Source organism: Equus przewalskii, chromosome 19, assembly GCF_037783145.1.
Source record: "Equus przewalskii isolate Varuska chromosome 19, EquPr2, whole genome shotgun sequence".
In the NCBI taxonomy this organism is placed as follows: domain Eukaryota; kingdom Metazoa; phylum Chordata; class Mammalia; order Perissodactyla; family Equidae; genus Equus; species Equus przewalskii.
The window spans coordinates 57,709,695-57,728,801 of record NC_091849.1 but is presented as its reverse complement, the minus strand read 5'-3'; the positions used below and the strand labels follow the sequence as shown (position 1 = coordinate 57,728,801).

The following is a 19,107-nucleotide window of genomic DNA, read 5'->3' as shown; positions in this document are numbered from 1 at the left end:
ACTGCCAGGGGCCCATGGTCTTATATGCAGCCTCTGCTGCTTGTAGGGCCAGTGTTGGGGGTGCTGTCCCTGGGGGCTGAGTCATGACTTCTGCTGTGGCTCCTGAAGCCTCAGGGTGCAGGTGCCCCCTGCCAAGAGAGAGGGGTAGCAGCTGAGCTGTGAGTGCCACTGCTGCTCCTATAGCTTCTGGTCTCAAGCTCTGGTTGCTTTTTGAAACCTTAGGTCAGAGCACCACTGCCCCTGAGAGGATATTCGCATTTTGGGTGCAGTCCTTGCTGCTGGGGAGAAGGGGTTGGAGTCATCACTGCCTGGCAAAGGGGAGGGAGCTGGATAGCCAGCAATGTTGTATTTCCTGAAGCATCAGGTCACAGGTACCACCTCCAACACTGGGAAAGGTGCAGGGGCTAAGCCTTCATTGTTATTCCTGCAGCCTTTGGTCACTGGTGTATGATAGTGTGCTTTTTGAAACTTCAGGTCAGGGCACCACTGCCACTGCCAGGAGCATCTGAGTTTTGGCTCATTATTGTTGGGGGAGGGGGGGTGCTGCTCCCCTAGTTCTGCTGCCTCTTGGTGGTCCAGTCCAAGTACCTTTAGATGTATAGATGTGTGGATCTTTCAGACACTCTGGTCTGCTGTTCAGAGAGTCTTTTGTTGGTCAATGGATGTCCTACTGGTTGTAACTTAGAGAGGAGAGACAAAGGGAACAACTCACTCTGCTGTGATGCAGATGTCACGCTCTTTCTCTAATTTTGAAGCAGTTCTATTCTGATAATATAGCTTTGGAATTAAAAAAAAAAAAATCTGCCTGCTCTACCTGATTAGGCGACTTTCATTTCAACTCAATATTTTTCATAAAGTAGAAATGTCACGTAGTTAACTGGAGGACATGCCAGAAGTCCTAAGCTTATTGAATAGGGCTGCTGACCTTAGATTCTGAGCTGAGTGCCCCAGCCATTTATCTAAAATGAGATGTTAAGATGTTCTTAGTGATTACAAAGAACAGCAGGAAAGATTAAAATGATATTTTCATTTTGTCTTCATAATGAAATATAATAATGCTTATTTTTCCATCCTACGCATGAATTTAAATCTTCATATAATGCCTTTTCATCAAAATCATACAGAGTGCTTTTTAACTCATGGTATGTTCATTTTATAACTTAAATTTCTATTCTACCTTTGGGGCCTGTGTACTTAAAAACAGGAACAAAACATTTGTGTAATGCTAATAATTAACCCTAATTTTAAAAAAAAACACACTATTGATCAAGAAAAAGACTTATACTTACGTATAATGCTAGTATTTAGAAACGGAAACTTCTGTGAAGGTTCTGAAAATCACTTATGGTCACTTTCTAAGAACTGAACTGCCTTAAAGTTTCATGACATGTTTTAATGTCTAACTTTACTTCAAAACACATGTCTTTGCTTTTCCTTCATCTGAGTATCTTCCTCCTATTTTTCTTCTGGTTGTTATCCAGGGATAGACTTCTTTTGGTTTACAGATCAGAGAGGGATATTATGATTTATGTCCCCCACAACTCATATGTTGAAGTCCTAAACCCAAGAACGTGACTGTATTTGGAGAAAGGGCATTTAAAGAAGTAGTTAAGGTAAAGTGAGGTCATACAAGTGGACCTAACCCAATGTCACTGATGTCCTTTTAAGAAGAGGAGATGAGAACACAGTCAGAGGGAAGATCATGTGAAGACACCAAAAGACAGACATCTACAAGCCAATGAGAGAGGCCCTCAGAGAGAACCAACCCTGCTGACACTTTGATCTTGGACCTCTAGCTTCCAGAATTGTGAGAAAATAAATTTCTGTTTTTAAATCCACCCAGTCCTTGTTATTTTGTTATATCAATCCTAGAAAACTAATAGTGGGTCAAGGAAGTGAACAAAAAGGAAAATTCCTGAAGCAACCAAAGCACTGTTAATAATATAAAACCCTTAAGGACAAAATTAGCGGATGGAATATGTTGGTAATAAGGTGAAATTAAAATGGCACTTGCTAGGGAACTAGGAACACCTGCTTCATGTTCTTAACATCCTTAAAAATCCCAGAAGGAAAGAGACAGTCAGGGAAAATTGCTTAAATTGAGCATACTTTTTTACTTTGTTACGTTTTGTTACTTCGAGGCTAGAGCTTTAATCCCCCCGATAGAAAACACTTCATGATGGATGGTGTCAGGGAGGATTCTTTTGGCCCAAGGTGAAAACAGTCTAAAAAATATACATGCTGGATGGCTGCTCTTTCTAGGAATCTCCCAAAGCATGAAAAAGCCCTGAATGTTAAAAACTGAAAGAGCATGAAAGATGGAGAGAACTTGCTGAGCCCAGAGAGGAGCTTTTTCTTGAGGAGGGAGAGTGACAATTTGCATAACATTTAACAGATCTTAATAATTATAAGCAGTATACATTTATTGATTTTAATAAATGTTTAATTTGTTAATTTGTACATTTAATTATAAACACAATTAAGATTCTCACTATTTTAGATATAAGAGAGAATTTGGGTATAGCTTCTTTAGGGAAGCAACATGTAGCTATCTATAACTAAACTCCGTTCCAAAAAGAAGCAGAGTCTGTTAAAAGTTTTTTCCTGTATATATATATAGATTAAAGTTTAAAAAGCACTTACTTACACAGATCATGTTCTCTGATCATAACGTACTTACATTAGAAACCAAAATTGAAAATATTTTATAACATAGTTATTTCACAGCTTTGAGTTTTATAGAGTTCATGATATATTTCTCATACCCATCTTTTGGATAAATGTAACTCTACTATGTAAATCAGCTTCTGTAAATACAGTTTAGATTTGTTTTTCCTCCACTCAGTTTTCTAATAACAAAATTGCAAATTAGAAAGAATGATCCCAAGTAAATGTACAATTTGGTAAATAGGTAGAGGTCAGAAGAGTCAATCAGCATTTTAATAAGCCTAATCAAAGCCATCGATGCTTTTGAGAGAAATAAATTATCTGGCTATAAACTACCCCAAAGGCATTTCTTTAAGTTCAGTTTATGCAGGGATTTGTTATTTATGAGTTGATTGAGGCTGATGAGTGGCCAGTTTTTTAATTCACTTCTGTTATTTCATGGAGACTTATGGAGGGCATACAGGTTTTATGTTGGAGAATTCTTCACCATGTTGGCAACATGGTTACTCACAATTGAAAAGAATTTCAGAAATTTCTGATTCCATGCTGAACTAGAATATACATTCAAATTTTAGCTTAAAATTAAACCCCAGAAATAGCGCTTATCTAGAAAGAAGTATGCTTTATGCATTTCCATTTCCTTGCTTTGCCTTGTGGTAATATGGAAAAAAGGTATGTCATGATTCAGACTTTTTGTTTTGGTATAGTCATATATCTAAGAAGAAGAAAACTACAGAAGTGTATTAATTTTCAAAATCCATGTTATATTGGTAATGAAGCACAAAGCCTCTCCCTGCCAGGACCCAAGTATTTGTGATTTAGTGCTAATTTTCCAAATCCTGCTGCTACAGAATAGGATAGGGAATAAAAATTTTTACCTTTAATATTAATCCCAACTCAAACATGCCTTTGAGGTAATAGTACTACCTACTCACTGAGGAATCAAGAATCTCTCCTTTGACAACTGGCAGAAGACTCAATGTAAAGACAAAGGAAGTCAACTTAAAGGTAGAATTTAAACTCTTGGCAAAGATGCAGGATCTTATGAACGTGACAAGAGTTGTGTTGGAGAATCGCTCCAATCATACACTATGCTGATGGAAATCGGACAGTCTGAGCAGTTAAAATTGAAGAAGAGAAAATCAATAAGAATGATACATGAGAGGCCATTCAAAAGATAATAATTTATCTATTAAAGATTGAGAGAGATTTAGGAAGTCTGAGGAGGCCTTGAAATAATTTTATTAAAATATGATTAGTCAAAGGAGAAGAAAAGGATGCAAGAAGATAATATGGTGCAGGTTGAGGTTGGGGGCATGTCAGAAACCACAAAAGTCATAATTTTAAGTGACTTTTGTGAAACTTCAGATAAATTTTAGAAATGTATATATTATAATGTTTTTATGATTTAAAAACCAACATTTATTCACCATTTAATGTGAAATTCTGATCTTTTTAACTTGGTGGGGTTTTTATTTATACCTTATAACCTCTTGTAAGCCTCCAACTCATATATATATATATATATATATATATATATAATTTACACATATATAAATACAAACACACACATTTACTATATGGCTTTGTGTACATGGTTATTGAAATTAAATGCATTTTAAATGTAAAAATGTAGAATGTTAAAAAGCTCTGCCACATTGCCATCTCCAACATTTCTCAGATAATTACTGTTCATTTGCAGAAAAAATAGTATAAACTTATTTCTCTGTGAAAAGAATCTTAATTTTTCTAGCAACAAACATATACGTAGTCACAAACATAGAGAAATGCCTACAAAGGATAAAACATCTATTAAATGTAATATTGAGGCAGCGGGTAGGAGTGGCAAATGTTGTTGGAAGAAACTATTCTTCCAGAGATGCATAGTCATGAGAGTCAGAAATCTAGAAACTGTGGGGTTCTTTTTGGTTTGCTTGTTTGTTTTCAGGTGAGGAAGATTGGCCCTGAGCTAACTAACATCTGTTGACAATCTTCCTCTTTTTCGCTTGAGGAAGATTGTCACTGAGCTAACATCTGTGCCAATCTTCCTCCATTTTATGTGGGATGCCGCCACAGTGTGACTTGATGAGTGGTGCTAGGTCTGCACCCGGGATCTGAACCTGTGAGCCCCAAGCCGCTGAAGCAGAGTGCATGAACTCAACCACTATGCCACCAGGCCAGCCTCTAGACACTGTCTTTTATAAGAAATGGGTTAAGAAAGGTGGGAAATGCGAAGATTTTGTTACAAAACAAAAAGTATTTTCATGTGTGTAGACAATGGATTAGAAGGTTCATGGATTTCTGCAGTTAATAGAATATCACCAATGGATGGAAGAATAAGGAAAGGATATTTAATATCGTTATAACAGCACCATGGCAAAATGCTTGAAACTTTGGAAATATTAAAAAAAAATGATGGTTCAATTTAATTTACTTTTGTCACTAGAAGTGTTGAAAAACCAAATGAGTTGCCTTGTGAAGTCATGTGTTTTTTGACATTGGATGGGTTCTGGAGAAGCCAAGTAACTACTTCTTGAATATGTTGTTTTGGCAATTCCAGCGCTAGAAGTTTGGGACCTTCAAATGAAACAAGACTTTAAAAAGATTTTATCAGATTCTTCTTCCATACCTGGACATTTGAGTGGATCAGGATTTGAATGGACTCTTGTCATGGGGAATACTATATTTCCAATGAAATCTCTTAAAATTGTGTCTGCCAAGTGAATCCTTATTAATTTAAATTTAGGCCAGATAGAAGCCCCCAATTACTGGTAGCCTAAAAATATTGCCTATGTCAACTTGTGTTTTGAGGATTGACAAACGTATATAAGCAACTTTGCAAAGTACCAGCATATAGCTAGAAAATTTAGCTACCATTAACTATATAATATTAGTTTGATACATAGAATATAGCAATATACTGTAAATATGCAACCTTTCTTAATAATAATTGAGCATTTTTGCCTTAAGAAATCATTCTGATCACAACAGAGTAATAGCGACAAAGTGATAGAAGTTATAATAGATTGAGATAAATTTCATTGTCCAGATTGGTTCTAGTCGTTTGCTTATTATCATTAAAAATAATCCCCAGAGTAAGAGTCTACTTTCTTTTATGTTAAATGAATTATTACTAAAAGCCAAATGTAGAAGAAAAATTTCCTCTTAACATAAGATCTCAGTGGAGTGTGTTATATTTCATTCTCCATTTTTTTTGAGAAGTTATTTAACATAAAAAGTAGGTTGAGGCTCCAAATGTGGCATATATAACAGATACTTTTATTGGTTTTCACCCATCCCTGCTGTGCTGGACAGTTCCTAATCACATTGACTATATCCCACCTCAACAGTCTCTACCTTTATGCTTTAGACTTTTTTGGAAGCTGAGGGATCTTACTGAGTGCACACACAGGATAGCCACTCATATATCAGTCCAGAAGTGTGGAGATGTTAATGCCCTGGGGGCAACCCTTGACTAATGGGGGACCAGAGTCAGTGGGCAGTTGCTTTGCTTTTCAGTCATTCCAGGGAAAATTTCTGATGTGCCTTCTCCATAGATGTTCAGAAGGCCTGCATTGAGTGCATAGTGATCTATTGCTGTGTAACAAATTACCCCCACAGTTCAATGGCTTAAAATAGCAAGTGTTTATTATCTTACAGTTTCTGTGGTTCCGGAGTTTCCAAATTGCTTAATCTGGGTGATTCTGTCTCAAGATCTTTCATTAAATTGCAATCAAGGTGTTAGCTGGGTGACAGTCATATGAAGACTTGCGTGAAGCTAAAAGATCCTCTTCCATGTTCACTTATGTGGCTATTGGCCAGAGGCCTCAGTTCTCCATGTGGTCCTATCCATAGTGTTACTTGAATATCCTCATGACATAGCAGCTGGCTTGCCCAAGAGAACTAAAGAAAGAAGAAGGAGAAAGCCACACTTTGACCATATTCTATACATTAGCAGTGAATTGCTAAGTATAGCCTACACTCAGTGAGAGAAAATTAGGGTCACATTTTGAAGAGAAGGGGATGAAAGAGTTTCAAACCCACCATAGCCGGACTGAGTCCTGTTACACATAGTGGCAAACAGCTAAATACTGTGTTCCTAATTCACTCTTCTCTCTCCCTGTCTCATTCTCCCCACCCCATCACTTCTGCTTAGCTGGATCACCTCCCAAGTAAACAACCTGTGTTCAAGTCCTTCTCTTCGTTTCTGCATATGGAGCATTTCAAACCAATATAACTTAGCACTGTGAAATTGAAATCCTCTCAAGATCAAAATTTAAAGCAATGCTGTATTTAAAACTGATATGAAGTAATATCTACAGAAATAAATTCATTTTGATTTTTGTGCATTCATAATCACTGAGACTGTTGTTAATATTACTTCCTTTTTATCTAAAGTATTTTACTTGTCCATATACAGTTTCAGCAGCTATTTAGACAATATTCTGATTTGTACAGTTGTCTCAAGAAACTTAGATTTATATTACAATAATTGCCTTCTGAGAATATTCTTCTCAATTCGTATGCATAATTAATAGTAATGATAATAGAATTGCTCAGAATAAAAGTAAAAATGTTAAACTAAAATTGGCCTTCAAGATTCGTAATTTAGGCAACCCTAATAAAAGCACTTATTTTACAAATTAATTAGGATAATGCTTTATGCAATTTACTTAAGGCTATAATAAAATTAAATCACACGTTTGAAAATGCATGTAATAATTTAGATTACAATCTATCACCATTTCTGCAACAAATCAATCAAATAAGTTTAAAATACCTGTGTTTTAAAATATTTAAAAGATATAATGTGCTCAGTTGAATAATAGAGCAAAGAGTGAGATGAGTAACCTACGTAGCATCATCTGAATACATAATCAAGGACATCCTGGTCTGGTAATTGGCCCTGCCAACTCACTAGGATATCCCCCCCTTATCAACTTGGTGTTCCTGTTGTGTTCCCCAGAAATCTGCTAGTGTACCATATCACAAAATATATATAGAAAGAAAAAGGGAAGGAAAAAAAGTTGTGACTCCATGGCCAGTCACATAAATATAAATATAAGTACAAATATTTGTTTTCCAGGCTGTAGATCAGTTATATGACCAATTTTGTTCCAGTTTTTTATCTGGTGTATAGTTCAAGACAAAGAAGAGATCAGGGCACAGAGATGTAAAAGAGATTTAAATGATTTTGTTTTGTTTTGTCTATGGCTATTCTTTAGAACTATAGCTATTTACATAAAAATCAGCCAAAAATTCCAGAAGGTATGGATTTCTGATAAGACACAGGCCAATAAGCAAAATTAAGCAGAAGTTAGGTTCAGGGTATGTGGATTCCTATTCGGAGGCTCTCTATTCATAACTAGCTGTGATCAATTACCTATAGAGAGAGCGTCTAATATTCAGAGGGACATACACTTCACATTTGGATGCATTCTAACGCCAATGGGTTATGTACATTTGTAGTAACAATTATTAAAAAGAAAGAAAAGATCCGTGAGGATTCTGAAACTGTGTGAAGTGACTTTTTTACATATTTGATACTTTTTAGATGGTCTAACTTGAGAATTATTGGTTTGAGGAAAGTTCCTAATAATGAATAAACATTTCAGCTTCTGAGCACTTAAAGTCAATATTTTTAATGTTGATGCTTTGCAATTCAGAAAAATCATGCTCTAATGTGGTTCCTCTCCGAACAATTATCAAACTACCTCCTACTAAATTTTGCTATTAAAGCCTGGCAAATAGAGTACTAGAGATTGCAACTATACTTCTTTTTAAACTGGAAAGTAAGTATGTCAAAGCCAAATAAGAGTTTAGTGAATGTGTGTAAGTTGAGTTGAGTCTCATTTAAATTCAGTTGTAAAACATCTCAACAAAAAGAAAAAGGTTTCTGAATAGAATTGATTCTGTGGGATGGAGATTCAGTTTTTGAGTGCTTCTTATTCTCTCTCACCCAGTGGAACAATACTAGGCATTATGTTATTTGCTTAATACATTGTCTGCAGGCTTTCTTTGTTATATGCCTCATAATGTAACTTGATAAATGCCCCAAATGTAGTATTGGCATGGTGGAATCATGGAGTTCCCCCCAAACAGGACAGTAAGAGTGATAGATTATGCTTTACTACCTTTAAGAAAGAGGAACAAGTGAAGAAGGTAATGGAAAAGAAATACCACAATGTTGATCTTGGCAAATGTGGAGTGAAAGTAGCCGTATCAAAGGAAGGGTGTCAGCAACAAGAGGAGTAGGTCTAGAAGATGCTTTGCAGGAAGAGCTCGTGGATGAGATGTGGTTGTGGGAAAGTACCAGGCGAGGTTATCATCAAAATAGCTACAAACCATACTAAATGATTCCACCTGCAGCTTATCCCCAACAGGTGATGAAGCAGTACTTTCCAATTGGAATAATCTTTTGAGGGTGGCTCCTGCCACCTGCTCATAGCAGTTCAAACTAACCTTTTTGTATCAAGTACTGAAACGGAAGAATGATGTTGGATCTCTCTGAAGTTTTATTCTGAGTTCTTATTAAAAGAAATTTGCTTTCAATGCTTTATTTTTTAATTGCTATGACTCAGAATCTAGTTGGGTTTTATGCTCCTTCCCCCAGTCTGGTAGATCAGGTCTTGTGTTGAAAGCCCGATATGCCAGTGTTATGATGGAGTAGTGTCTTACTATTTTTTCAAAGTCCTTAATTGTTTTAGCAGTTTTAGGTTCACAATACATATATTATATCTATACATTTAAATGTATTTTATATATGTATATAAACTTTGTGTATATATATGTCTGTGATGTCTGAGACTTTTTGTTTTCCTATTTTGTTTGTGGTTGTGGTCGCTTTTAGATCACTTGGCCTTAATTTCATTGAAAATACTGGTGAGTATCAACTAAATTCTTTCTCGTAAATCAACTATAATGAACGACTACATCTTGTGCTTAATTTTATTCTTGATTTGGCAAGTATGAATTCTACAATATAAACTCATGTGCGTATACATATGTATATTTCACTTTTCTTTCTTAGGTGTCTTCCTGGATTTTCTGGTCAATTTTGTGAAATTAATATAAATGAGTGTTCTTCGTCACCATGTCTAAATGGCGCAAACTGTGAAGATCACATCAATGGATATATTTGCAAATGTCAGCGAGGTAATTATTAAAAATAATAATTATGCACATTGTATATATGTAATTATATATAGTATACATTTATATACATATAACAAAATACGTATATTTATATATAGGAGCATATTGGGTGAGGGTGTAATACAGTCTTGACAATGCACTCCACCAGTACTGTATCAAGCTCTGCAAGTAATGACCACACTTAAAAAGTCTAAAATGGAGCCAGCCCCATGGCTGAGTGGTTAAAGTTCCATGTGCTCCACTTTGGTGGCCTGGGGTTGGTGGGTTCGGATCCTGGGTGTAGACCTACTCCACTCATCAGCCATGTTGTGGAGGCATCCCACAGACAATGTAGAGGAAGATTGGCACGAATGTTAGCTCAGGACAAATCTCCCTCAAGCCAAAAAAGAGGAGGATTGGCAATGGATGTTAGCTCAGGGCAAATCTTCCTCACCAAAAAGAAAAAAAAAGAGAGAAAAAACATATAAAATGGGAGTTCTGTGACTCTAGAAAGCAATCATTTAGGCTATCAGCAGGAAATCCTAATGTTTAGAGAATGCTCTCTCACTACAGATATTATCTAAATTTATGTAAACTTCAGATTCTGATCTTCTTCTGTATCAATTATGCCTTGCACACAGCAAGTCCTTTATAAATGTTAGCTCTTATTAATATTGTATTATTATTACTTCCAATAATTGTCAATACAGATATGGACAAGCTGAGTAAACTGATTTTGTTCAAGGAATGCTTTCTCGTTAATAACTGATCTTTTGGGCCATTTCTGCCTTTGGCCATATTCTCTTTAACTCTCTATTGATATAAATAAGTTGTGTCCAGGCATGTTTTCCCCTCTCTTTCCTCTAGTTCTCTAACTTTTCAGATTTGCTGCTTTCTTTCTGTGTCTGCAGTCACTCATCTCATCTTCAGTGTTCAGTCGCACCCACCCAAAGGGGTGTTGAATGCCGAAATTTCCTTGAGCAGCAATTATCTCTAAGGAATATATGTGGGGGATATTTTCTGTCACTGAAAAAGAATTCCCCCTATTTAAAAACCCCACAGAAGACCAGAGACAGCCTGTGGCTACCCCAGGCTTCTGGGCTTCTTGTTATTGGGTCCCTGGGAACAGCAGCCAGAAAGCCATATGGGATTAGGGCTCTTATGATTTATGTGAAATTGTACAATTAGTGAACACCTACCAACTGAGTACCACTGACAAGCTGTTCACAAGTTCAACCTTCACTCAGCACTCTGCCCTGTTTTGGCACAGTACTGACATGTGGTTTTATTTGGTCAGACAGAGCAGCTAGGGACATTGACACCAGCATTTGGAAATAGCCACTTATACATAAAACTCTAACTCTTACACGTAAAAGAAGTAGAATAAAGATTTCAATTCTCTGATATAAGCAATGAGCCCCATTTCAAAAGTTTTACCTCTTCCAGGCAAAAGGATCTTGATCAAGGTCTGAACATTTAAAACACTTTGATAGCTACCATAGGCGATTAACATAATCCTACTAAAACAGTTAAGAAACAAAACACACATATAAATAGCTTTTACCATAAGTATATGTCTTATAATTCCTAGTTTCATTTTTATGTTAACATACATCTTACCATTGCGAGGTTAGTTTTGATGCTCCAGGTTAAGATCCCACTTATTTTAGATTCACTTGGAAGCATGAAGCCACTTTGAAGCAGGTGTGTATTCAGATGAAGCCCCATTCTAAATGCTCTTCGTCAAATTCATGGTGGAAAATAGAAGTCCTCAAAAACGGTACCCAGCTGTGCTGTTAAATGTTACTCAGAACTTGCTGGTACATTTTTAATTTTTTTAAAAAATTATTTATTTATTTTGAGGAAGATTAGCCCTGAGCTAACATCTGCTGCTAATCCTCCTCATTTTGCTGAGGAAGACTGGCTCTGAGCTAACATCCATGCCCATCTTCCTCTACTTTATATGTGGGATGCCTACCACAGCATGGCTTGCAAAGCCATGCCATGTCGGCACCCGGGATCTGAACCAGTGAACCCTGGGCTGCCAAAGCAGAATGTGCGAACTTAACCACTGCAGCACCAGGTGGGCCCCTTGCTGATACTTTCGATTTAACACTTGGGTTCTTCACAACCTGGTCACAAGAGCAAAAACCAACCAAGCAACAAACCAAACAAACAAATTCCCGGAAAATGCTGTGTGATACACTTCGAGGCCCTGTGCCTGCTCCCAAGGGCTCCCTCCAGCCGTGGGTCTTAATCACGACACATCCTCCCCACAGTTATTTAAAGAATAATCTTGCTCTTGCGGGTTACCCTTCATCCCTTCCTCATTTTCTTTATCAGCGTAGTTTGCTGTTTTTTTCAGTGAAATTCACTCTCTGGCACAGTTCTATAGTTTTGACAAATGCACAAAGTTGTGTAACTACCACCACAGCCAGTCATGTGGCCAGCAGAGCCCAAAATGTGCTCAAGCTGCCCTTTGTAGTCAATCCTTTCCTCACCCCCAACAAAAACTGATTTTGATATAATTCAGATTTTTTTATTTATCATTTTTGCCCTTGAAAATCTACCAGTTGTCAAGCTCTGCTTTCTCTTGTATTTTGAATTTTAGATTTTGAAGGCCAAATGTGGGAAGACTTCAGCATATGTGTGCTTAGGAAATTATAATTATAATAACAATAACAGCGCCAGTGCGTGGGCACCATGCTGTTTTACATGTATTGACTCATTTAGTTTTCCTATCACCTGGTGAAGAAGGTACTATTATCTCATTTCAGCAGTGAGGAAATGGTCCGAGTCTCTGGGTTAATCTCCCACAGCACCTTAGTGGCAAAGCCGAGATTTGCAGCCAGAAGGTCTGAACTGCTGCTGTACGTTCATCATCAATATGTTCCCCAAAGAAGGGCCTTACTGACTAGCAACTTCCCATGAAGTCCCAGTTATGCTAGAGGAATAAGGTCCAGAGATGTGCCGTACGACACTGTGCTTATAGTTAAGGTACTGTATTGCACACTTCAAAATTTGCTAAAAGTGTAGATTTCATGTTAAATGTTCCTACTAGAATTTTAAAAAGTTAAATTACTGACCATTACAAAGAAAAACAGGACCTTTGCCAATAAGTCCCTTCAGTGTGTTGCAGCTTAGTCTAGATTTTCGCAATTCTAACCACTGAGAGATTTCTTCAAGAAGGGTGACCACCCAGGTCTGTCTAGCTCCTAAAAAACTTCCATAAGCAAAAACTGAAAGTTTACCACTTTTCTGAGTAGCTCAAAGCAGTTTGCCTTCTCCCAAATGGTAAAGAAGGACATAAAGTCCAATTTATTTGGTTCATACGGGTCCACTCCTCTCTGTCAACCATGGAGGAAATCAGCCTTAAATAATGTTGACAATTCTTTCTTTAAGTGCTGGTCTAAATCATGGCTTTATCCTTACCTTACACAGTTCCAGGTGAAACCCCACCTTTACTAGGTATTTACTTCTGTGTTTAATTAGTTAAACATCATAAATTACTGCCATTTTCTATTTCCTTCAGTTGTGGAAATCTTCCTTAATTCACCTCATGCTGCCAATTATCAGAAGACAAGACAATTCTCTTGTCTTCATGTAACAACAATTCTCTCTTTCTCCATGGTCATAACCTTTGGTGGTTCCTAGGCTGTGCCTCAAGGTTTGTAATTTTATCTTTTTTCTCCCTTCTTTCTTTTTTTCAGTCCAAACAGAGCTGCACGACTCCTGCAACATTCTGAAGGGAACATAGTTTGAAAAATTAAATGGTGGATCCTTACCCAGTATAGCTGCAAACACAACTGAAATTTAAACTGAATATAAATAGACTAGAAGATGCTCTAAATGTTATACAGTTTTGTGCCACCGAATCCTCTCAGAGAGGTTGTATCCTAAAGGGTCCTCATGGAGGGTTCAGCGAGTATTGAAAAAGTACCATCTATTTATGATGCTGGCCAATGTTGTGTAATCACAGAAAGGGCCATAGTTAGCATAAAACCTCCCCCTACCCTCCAAAAACAGTCAAATTAGAGAGTTACACGCTGTACTCTAAGCTAACAAGGTGTAATGCATGACAAGTGGGGCACACGTGGATTCCCGGTCTCACCCATCCTCTCTGCATGAGGTCTTTGGGCAGGCACAGCCTGGACAGCATTCAGGAGAGTCCCGATCACAGAGCTCACCCTCCACCCAGGGCGTGAATTCAACAGCTGGGAAGCTTGTTTCCACGGAAGTATCAATACAAGCATTCAGATTGTTTTACAAAATAAAACACTTATCTTTGTTTTAGCCCAAATAGTCCCATTTATAGTGTCATATAAAGATGCTTAACACTCAGTAAGTGAAACCGCAGTTATCCCATTGTGAGCAAATTGACAGTGAAGGGAACAATCTGTGTACTGCAAATGTGAATGCTTCGCCCAGAGTCGTTCTCTACCCCTGGGGCAGTGGCTGCGCTCAGACTCTTTTCATACTCACGAGGGGTACAGTAGCGTTTCTATAGGTGATGACATAGACTGCAGATGCACATTTTGCTCCTAAAATACCGTTATTCATTTCGAAGCAGAAATACTGCATTGTCCTTGGGGCAAAGAAAGAGACAAACAAACACAGATAATATCAGCCACAGTGCTCACCATGATTAAGTCAAGGACAGGACTTTTGGATTTAGAATAGAAGAGATACGGAATGATCTTTCTTTTTAATCAGGAACCATAAAAAGTGAAATATTTTTTAATATGAAATAAAAAGAGTGTATACTATTGTATTTTCATGAAGATTTAGACATAAAAATCAATTCTTCTATATCTTCTAGAACTAGCCTAAGAAAACAATTTTAATTTATAATATCCAATTACTAGATAATATGTTAACTAGTAAGACAGTTATTTTAGGTTAAGGTTTAATTTTGTTTTATTTTCTCCAGATTCAGTACAATTCACTTGGCGCTGAGAGGGAAAATGAAATGAAAACGAAATCTGTAAATCTTTGAAATCGTGGCTTTTATTTTCATTAATAAACTCAAACTATTATAACTGCTATATTGCAGCAGAGGACAGCGCTATTAAAACTGGTCTGTGTTTCTATTTGTGTATGTTGATGTATTTAAAGATTTGCTTTATTCATCAACTTAAAAATTAGTTTTTGTTCTTATTTTTATTACAATTTGACATCTAAAGTCTTTTTTATTTTACACCTGCATTATTTGACACCATTTATTCTGTAAGCATTTATTTATTTTCTATTACTTGTTAGATATCAGATTAGTACTATGAAGTTAACATCATCATGATTTGATCACTTTTTCTGGATTGCTAATGAAAACTTTTGTTCATTGATTTTAATCAGCAAAGAGCGTTCTCTAAATATCTGGTTACCTTATTACATGGACATCAAACCTTCATGAGACTCAGAGGATGTTTTCTGCGTCTCTGCTTCTGAACCTTTTTTAAAATTTCACCTGCTGGATTTTCATCTGCCTGTTTTATTCTGTTCCCATTTCTTGCCATCACCTTGCCCACACCAGCACAGGGACATTTATTTTGCTTATTGATTGACGGGCATGACTGGCACTCAGCATCCTTTCCTGTTTATTGTGGTTTCTGTACTGAAAAGGCAAGAAAATTAAAAAGTACAGTATCTAGACTTCCTTGGAGCTGAGGTTGTGAATATAAATGGCATTCCAACGATAATGGACATGCCTGAAATCTGAAGGAGAGGATGGAGATCATTTCTGGATATCTCAGCAGTTTCGTCTGGCGATGAAGGCCATGACACAGGGCATTTTTGGCAGCAGATTTTGTCACTGAGTCGCTGACTTCATGTGGATTAAAAAGCAGTGCTGGTGGGAAGGGCAGTCAGCCTCTGCAGCTTGGTGTTTAGTCACCAGCTTCAGGGGAGGGAGAGGCAGCTGGAGAGGTGTGATGGCAGCTTCCCTCAGATAGTGCCATGGGTTCTTGAACTCAGTAATTCTAATGGTGCCTTTTATGTTTCTCATTTTCCTGATTATGGCTGACGTGGCATCTCCCGGAGAGTCGTATCTGTGGTTCTTGGGGTTACCCCTAAAGCCTTTCCTTCTGATAATTTTGTGAGCATCTTATTCCTTCTTATTAAGACTCTTTTTTTGTTTAAATACCTAGAGTGGTTTCTGTTTCCTGTGCTGAACCCTGACTAATTTATTTTCTATCCTACTTTGTTGTTTTTGAGCAAGACAGCCCTAACATTCCTCTTGGCTTAACTAAACTTTAGACAAGCTTCATCTTGACTCCAGGCCTCTGACCTCCCTTTCTTTAGAAAACTTGTAATTGCAAATTCTTTCTCTGCCCCTTTGAGATGTAAACCTTCTTGTAACCTCTCGCAAATTTTACAACCCAGAAATGTCTTTCTCAAGGACAGTGGAGTCATCCATTTGAAATACAACCACAGAAAGAGATAGTACCTGTCTCTCCCTGTCTCTGTGGGACCTTAGGAGCCTAATGGCAATAAGTGACAATTAACCAACATAGATGACCTAAGCACATTGACCAACCTCCCCCAGCCCACTGTCCTCTGGTACTTTTCCATTAACTCAGCCCAGCATTTGAAAATCCTCCTGCTACTTTTGGTTTGGTGTAGTGGAGTTCAATCTCTCTATCCTATTTCAATAATCACTCTCTCCTATCGCAATATAGTCTTGTGCCGCATAAGAACCTTTCAGTCAATGACAAACTGTATATAACAGTGGACCCCTAAGATTAGTAACATAAAGCCTAGATGTGTTGTAGGCTAACGATGTACATTTGCTTAAGTGCACTCTATGATGTTGGCACAATGACTAAATCGCCTAATGAGGCATTTCTCAGAATGTATCCCCGTTGTTAAGCAATGCATGACTGCATTCTTGAATCACATTTTCCTTGTCTTTTCAACAGATCTGGTGAATTTTTTTCTCTGTCAGTTTCCATCTTATGGTTTAAAATTTTGTAATTCCCTTCATAGTTTTAGAAGCAAGAAGGAAGCTACATTATTTTTAATTGTTCTAAATATATTGTGAATTGTTTTATTCAATCAAAAGAATATGCAATCAATGTATAGTTATACATAAAATAATATAATAAACATTTGTGTACCTACCATTTGATTCAAGGCATAAAATATTAGCAATAATTCTAGCCTCCTCTGTATCCCTCCCTGAGCACATTAACATTCCCCCAGCCTGCAGTAACTATTCTGAATTTTATATTCAACCTCCCCTTAGTGTTCCTTAGAGTTTTATTATATATGTATGTCTCTCTAAGCAATGTTATTAGGTTTGTATGTATTTGAATTTTATAAGAACAGTTATAGGAATGTAAGTATTTTTATGGAATATACTTTTATGCTCAAGAATGTTTGTGAGATTTAATCATGTGAATGACTGATTGTAGAGGCTTTTTATAAGCTCTGCAGAAATGTTTTTTCTGTATCACCTTTTATAGCCTCATAGTACAGATGCCTACAGAATCAGCTAGCATATGAAAGAGCATTACAAAGTAGAAAGAGTCTTGGACAAGGATCTGGTAAATTTAGTCTTTGGCAGCTACTTCTAAGTTTGATCTGAATTCTGCCAAGTCTTGTAAACTCATGCCATGTTTTTCTTCTTAAATTGCATTATTGCATTAAATCATTTCTAAGCACCCCAGAATATTTAGTTAATTGTTCTCTTATAATTTCTTGGGGAAGACTAGTAAGAATATATTGCTAAGCAGGATCAAAAATAAGACTGCATTTCCCAATAGCTGGAGTTCAGATTAAATGCTGTTGGATAATACATAGCAGTATAAAGAAAGTTTAAAACTTTGCAATTATAGTTTGCATAGGTAGTCAGTAGCTGCCTCTAAAGACCTATTGTCCTTATGTAAAATGGTAGATTTAGGCTAACATGTTCTTAAACACATTAAGATTCATTTAAATGGTTGTGGCATAGGAAAGAATCAGTGGTTTAAAAAATGTTCCTATTATGTGCCTGGTAAATGATAGCTGAGGTATTATCTTGTGCATAGCTTAGCAATGTTGGTTGCTAAGTTGATGATGAAATGCTGGCAAAAGCCAAACAAAAGACACACACTCAGTGTTGTGGTCTGCAAGGTTAGATCGGCACGTCTAAGGAGAATTCTCATAGCCAGTGGTCAGCTGAACATAGACATAATGTTTAGATTCTATAGAATCACAGCTTAAGAAACACTAATTGTAAAATAATACAAGAATTACAAGAAAACATTGTGTATCTAGAAATCTGTAATATATAGTGCTTTCCTTTGACTTTAGATTCATATTAAATGGAGTTATGAGATGTGTTTATTCCATTGCCTTCTCAGCATTCCAAGACAAAAGAAGTGGATGTGTAATGTAGACTGGCACCATAAGTACAAGCCAAAACTTTATTTTCCATACACTTGCTTCCATTTCTATATAACTGTGATTTTAAGGCAAATTATTTATCTTCTCCAAATTTAATTTTCTCAGCTGCTAAATAGAGGTAGTAATAACAGGTACCTGGTGTGTAGCCGCCCCTGACATAGGAAGGGTTAATAATCACTGGAAAAAGCTTGCCAACAAACTGTGACCCGGAGGTGAGAAGGCCGGTTAGCCAATGACGGGTAAGACCCCCTGGGGGGGCAACCTAAGCCAGGCGGCGGCCGCCCGGGGGCACAGATGGAGAAACGATATCGATATCGGGAGCAAGAGGGACTGTTGCCTAAGAGACTTTGCCTGCTCTGAGATAAAAATATAGGAGCACAGCAACAACATGATAATATCAAAACAGAGGCCAAGGGAGGGCTCCTTGAGAAATCACTAAGAATTCTTGGCATTCGCTAATTACTTCATGCAGAACACCTGTGTATGTTTAACAGATGTAAGCTATGTATATATTAAAACGCTGGTTATAATAAACTCAGAGTGGCCATCAGCCCTCTCCGCATCTATCCTGATGTGTACATTGGATTGCGACACCGACATGGTGGAATGATTCTGAAGATAAACTGAGATAATTTATATACAACACCTAGCACAATTATAACAAATAGTATTATTTGTTACATATACAGTCATGCATAGCTTAATGACAAGAATATGTTCTGAGAAATGCCTTGTCAGGTGATTTCATCATTGTGTGAACATCATAGAGTGTACTTAGACAAACCTAGATTGTAGACTACTACACACCTAGGCTCGATGGTACTAATCTTATGGGACCACCATTGTATATATGGTCCATCCTTGACTGAAATGTCGTTATGCAGCACATGACCATATATAGATATATAAATACAATTATCATCA

At 37.1% G+C, this 19,107-nt stretch overlaps 1 protein-coding gene across 1 annotated transcript in view; it reads left to right on the top strand.

Annotated features, from left to right (window-relative positions):
• Positions 1–19,107, top strand: part of LOC103546271 (protein eyes shut homolog) — a 1,017,652-nt gene that overhangs the window by 298,934 nt on the left and 699,611 nt on the right. The window contains exon 12 of the mRNA XM_070583910.1: positions 9,698–9,822. Within this exon, the coding sequence (XP_070440011.1) occupies positions 9,698–9,822 (125 nt within the window). The remainder of the gene's footprint in view (positions 1–9,697; positions 9,823–19,107) is intronic.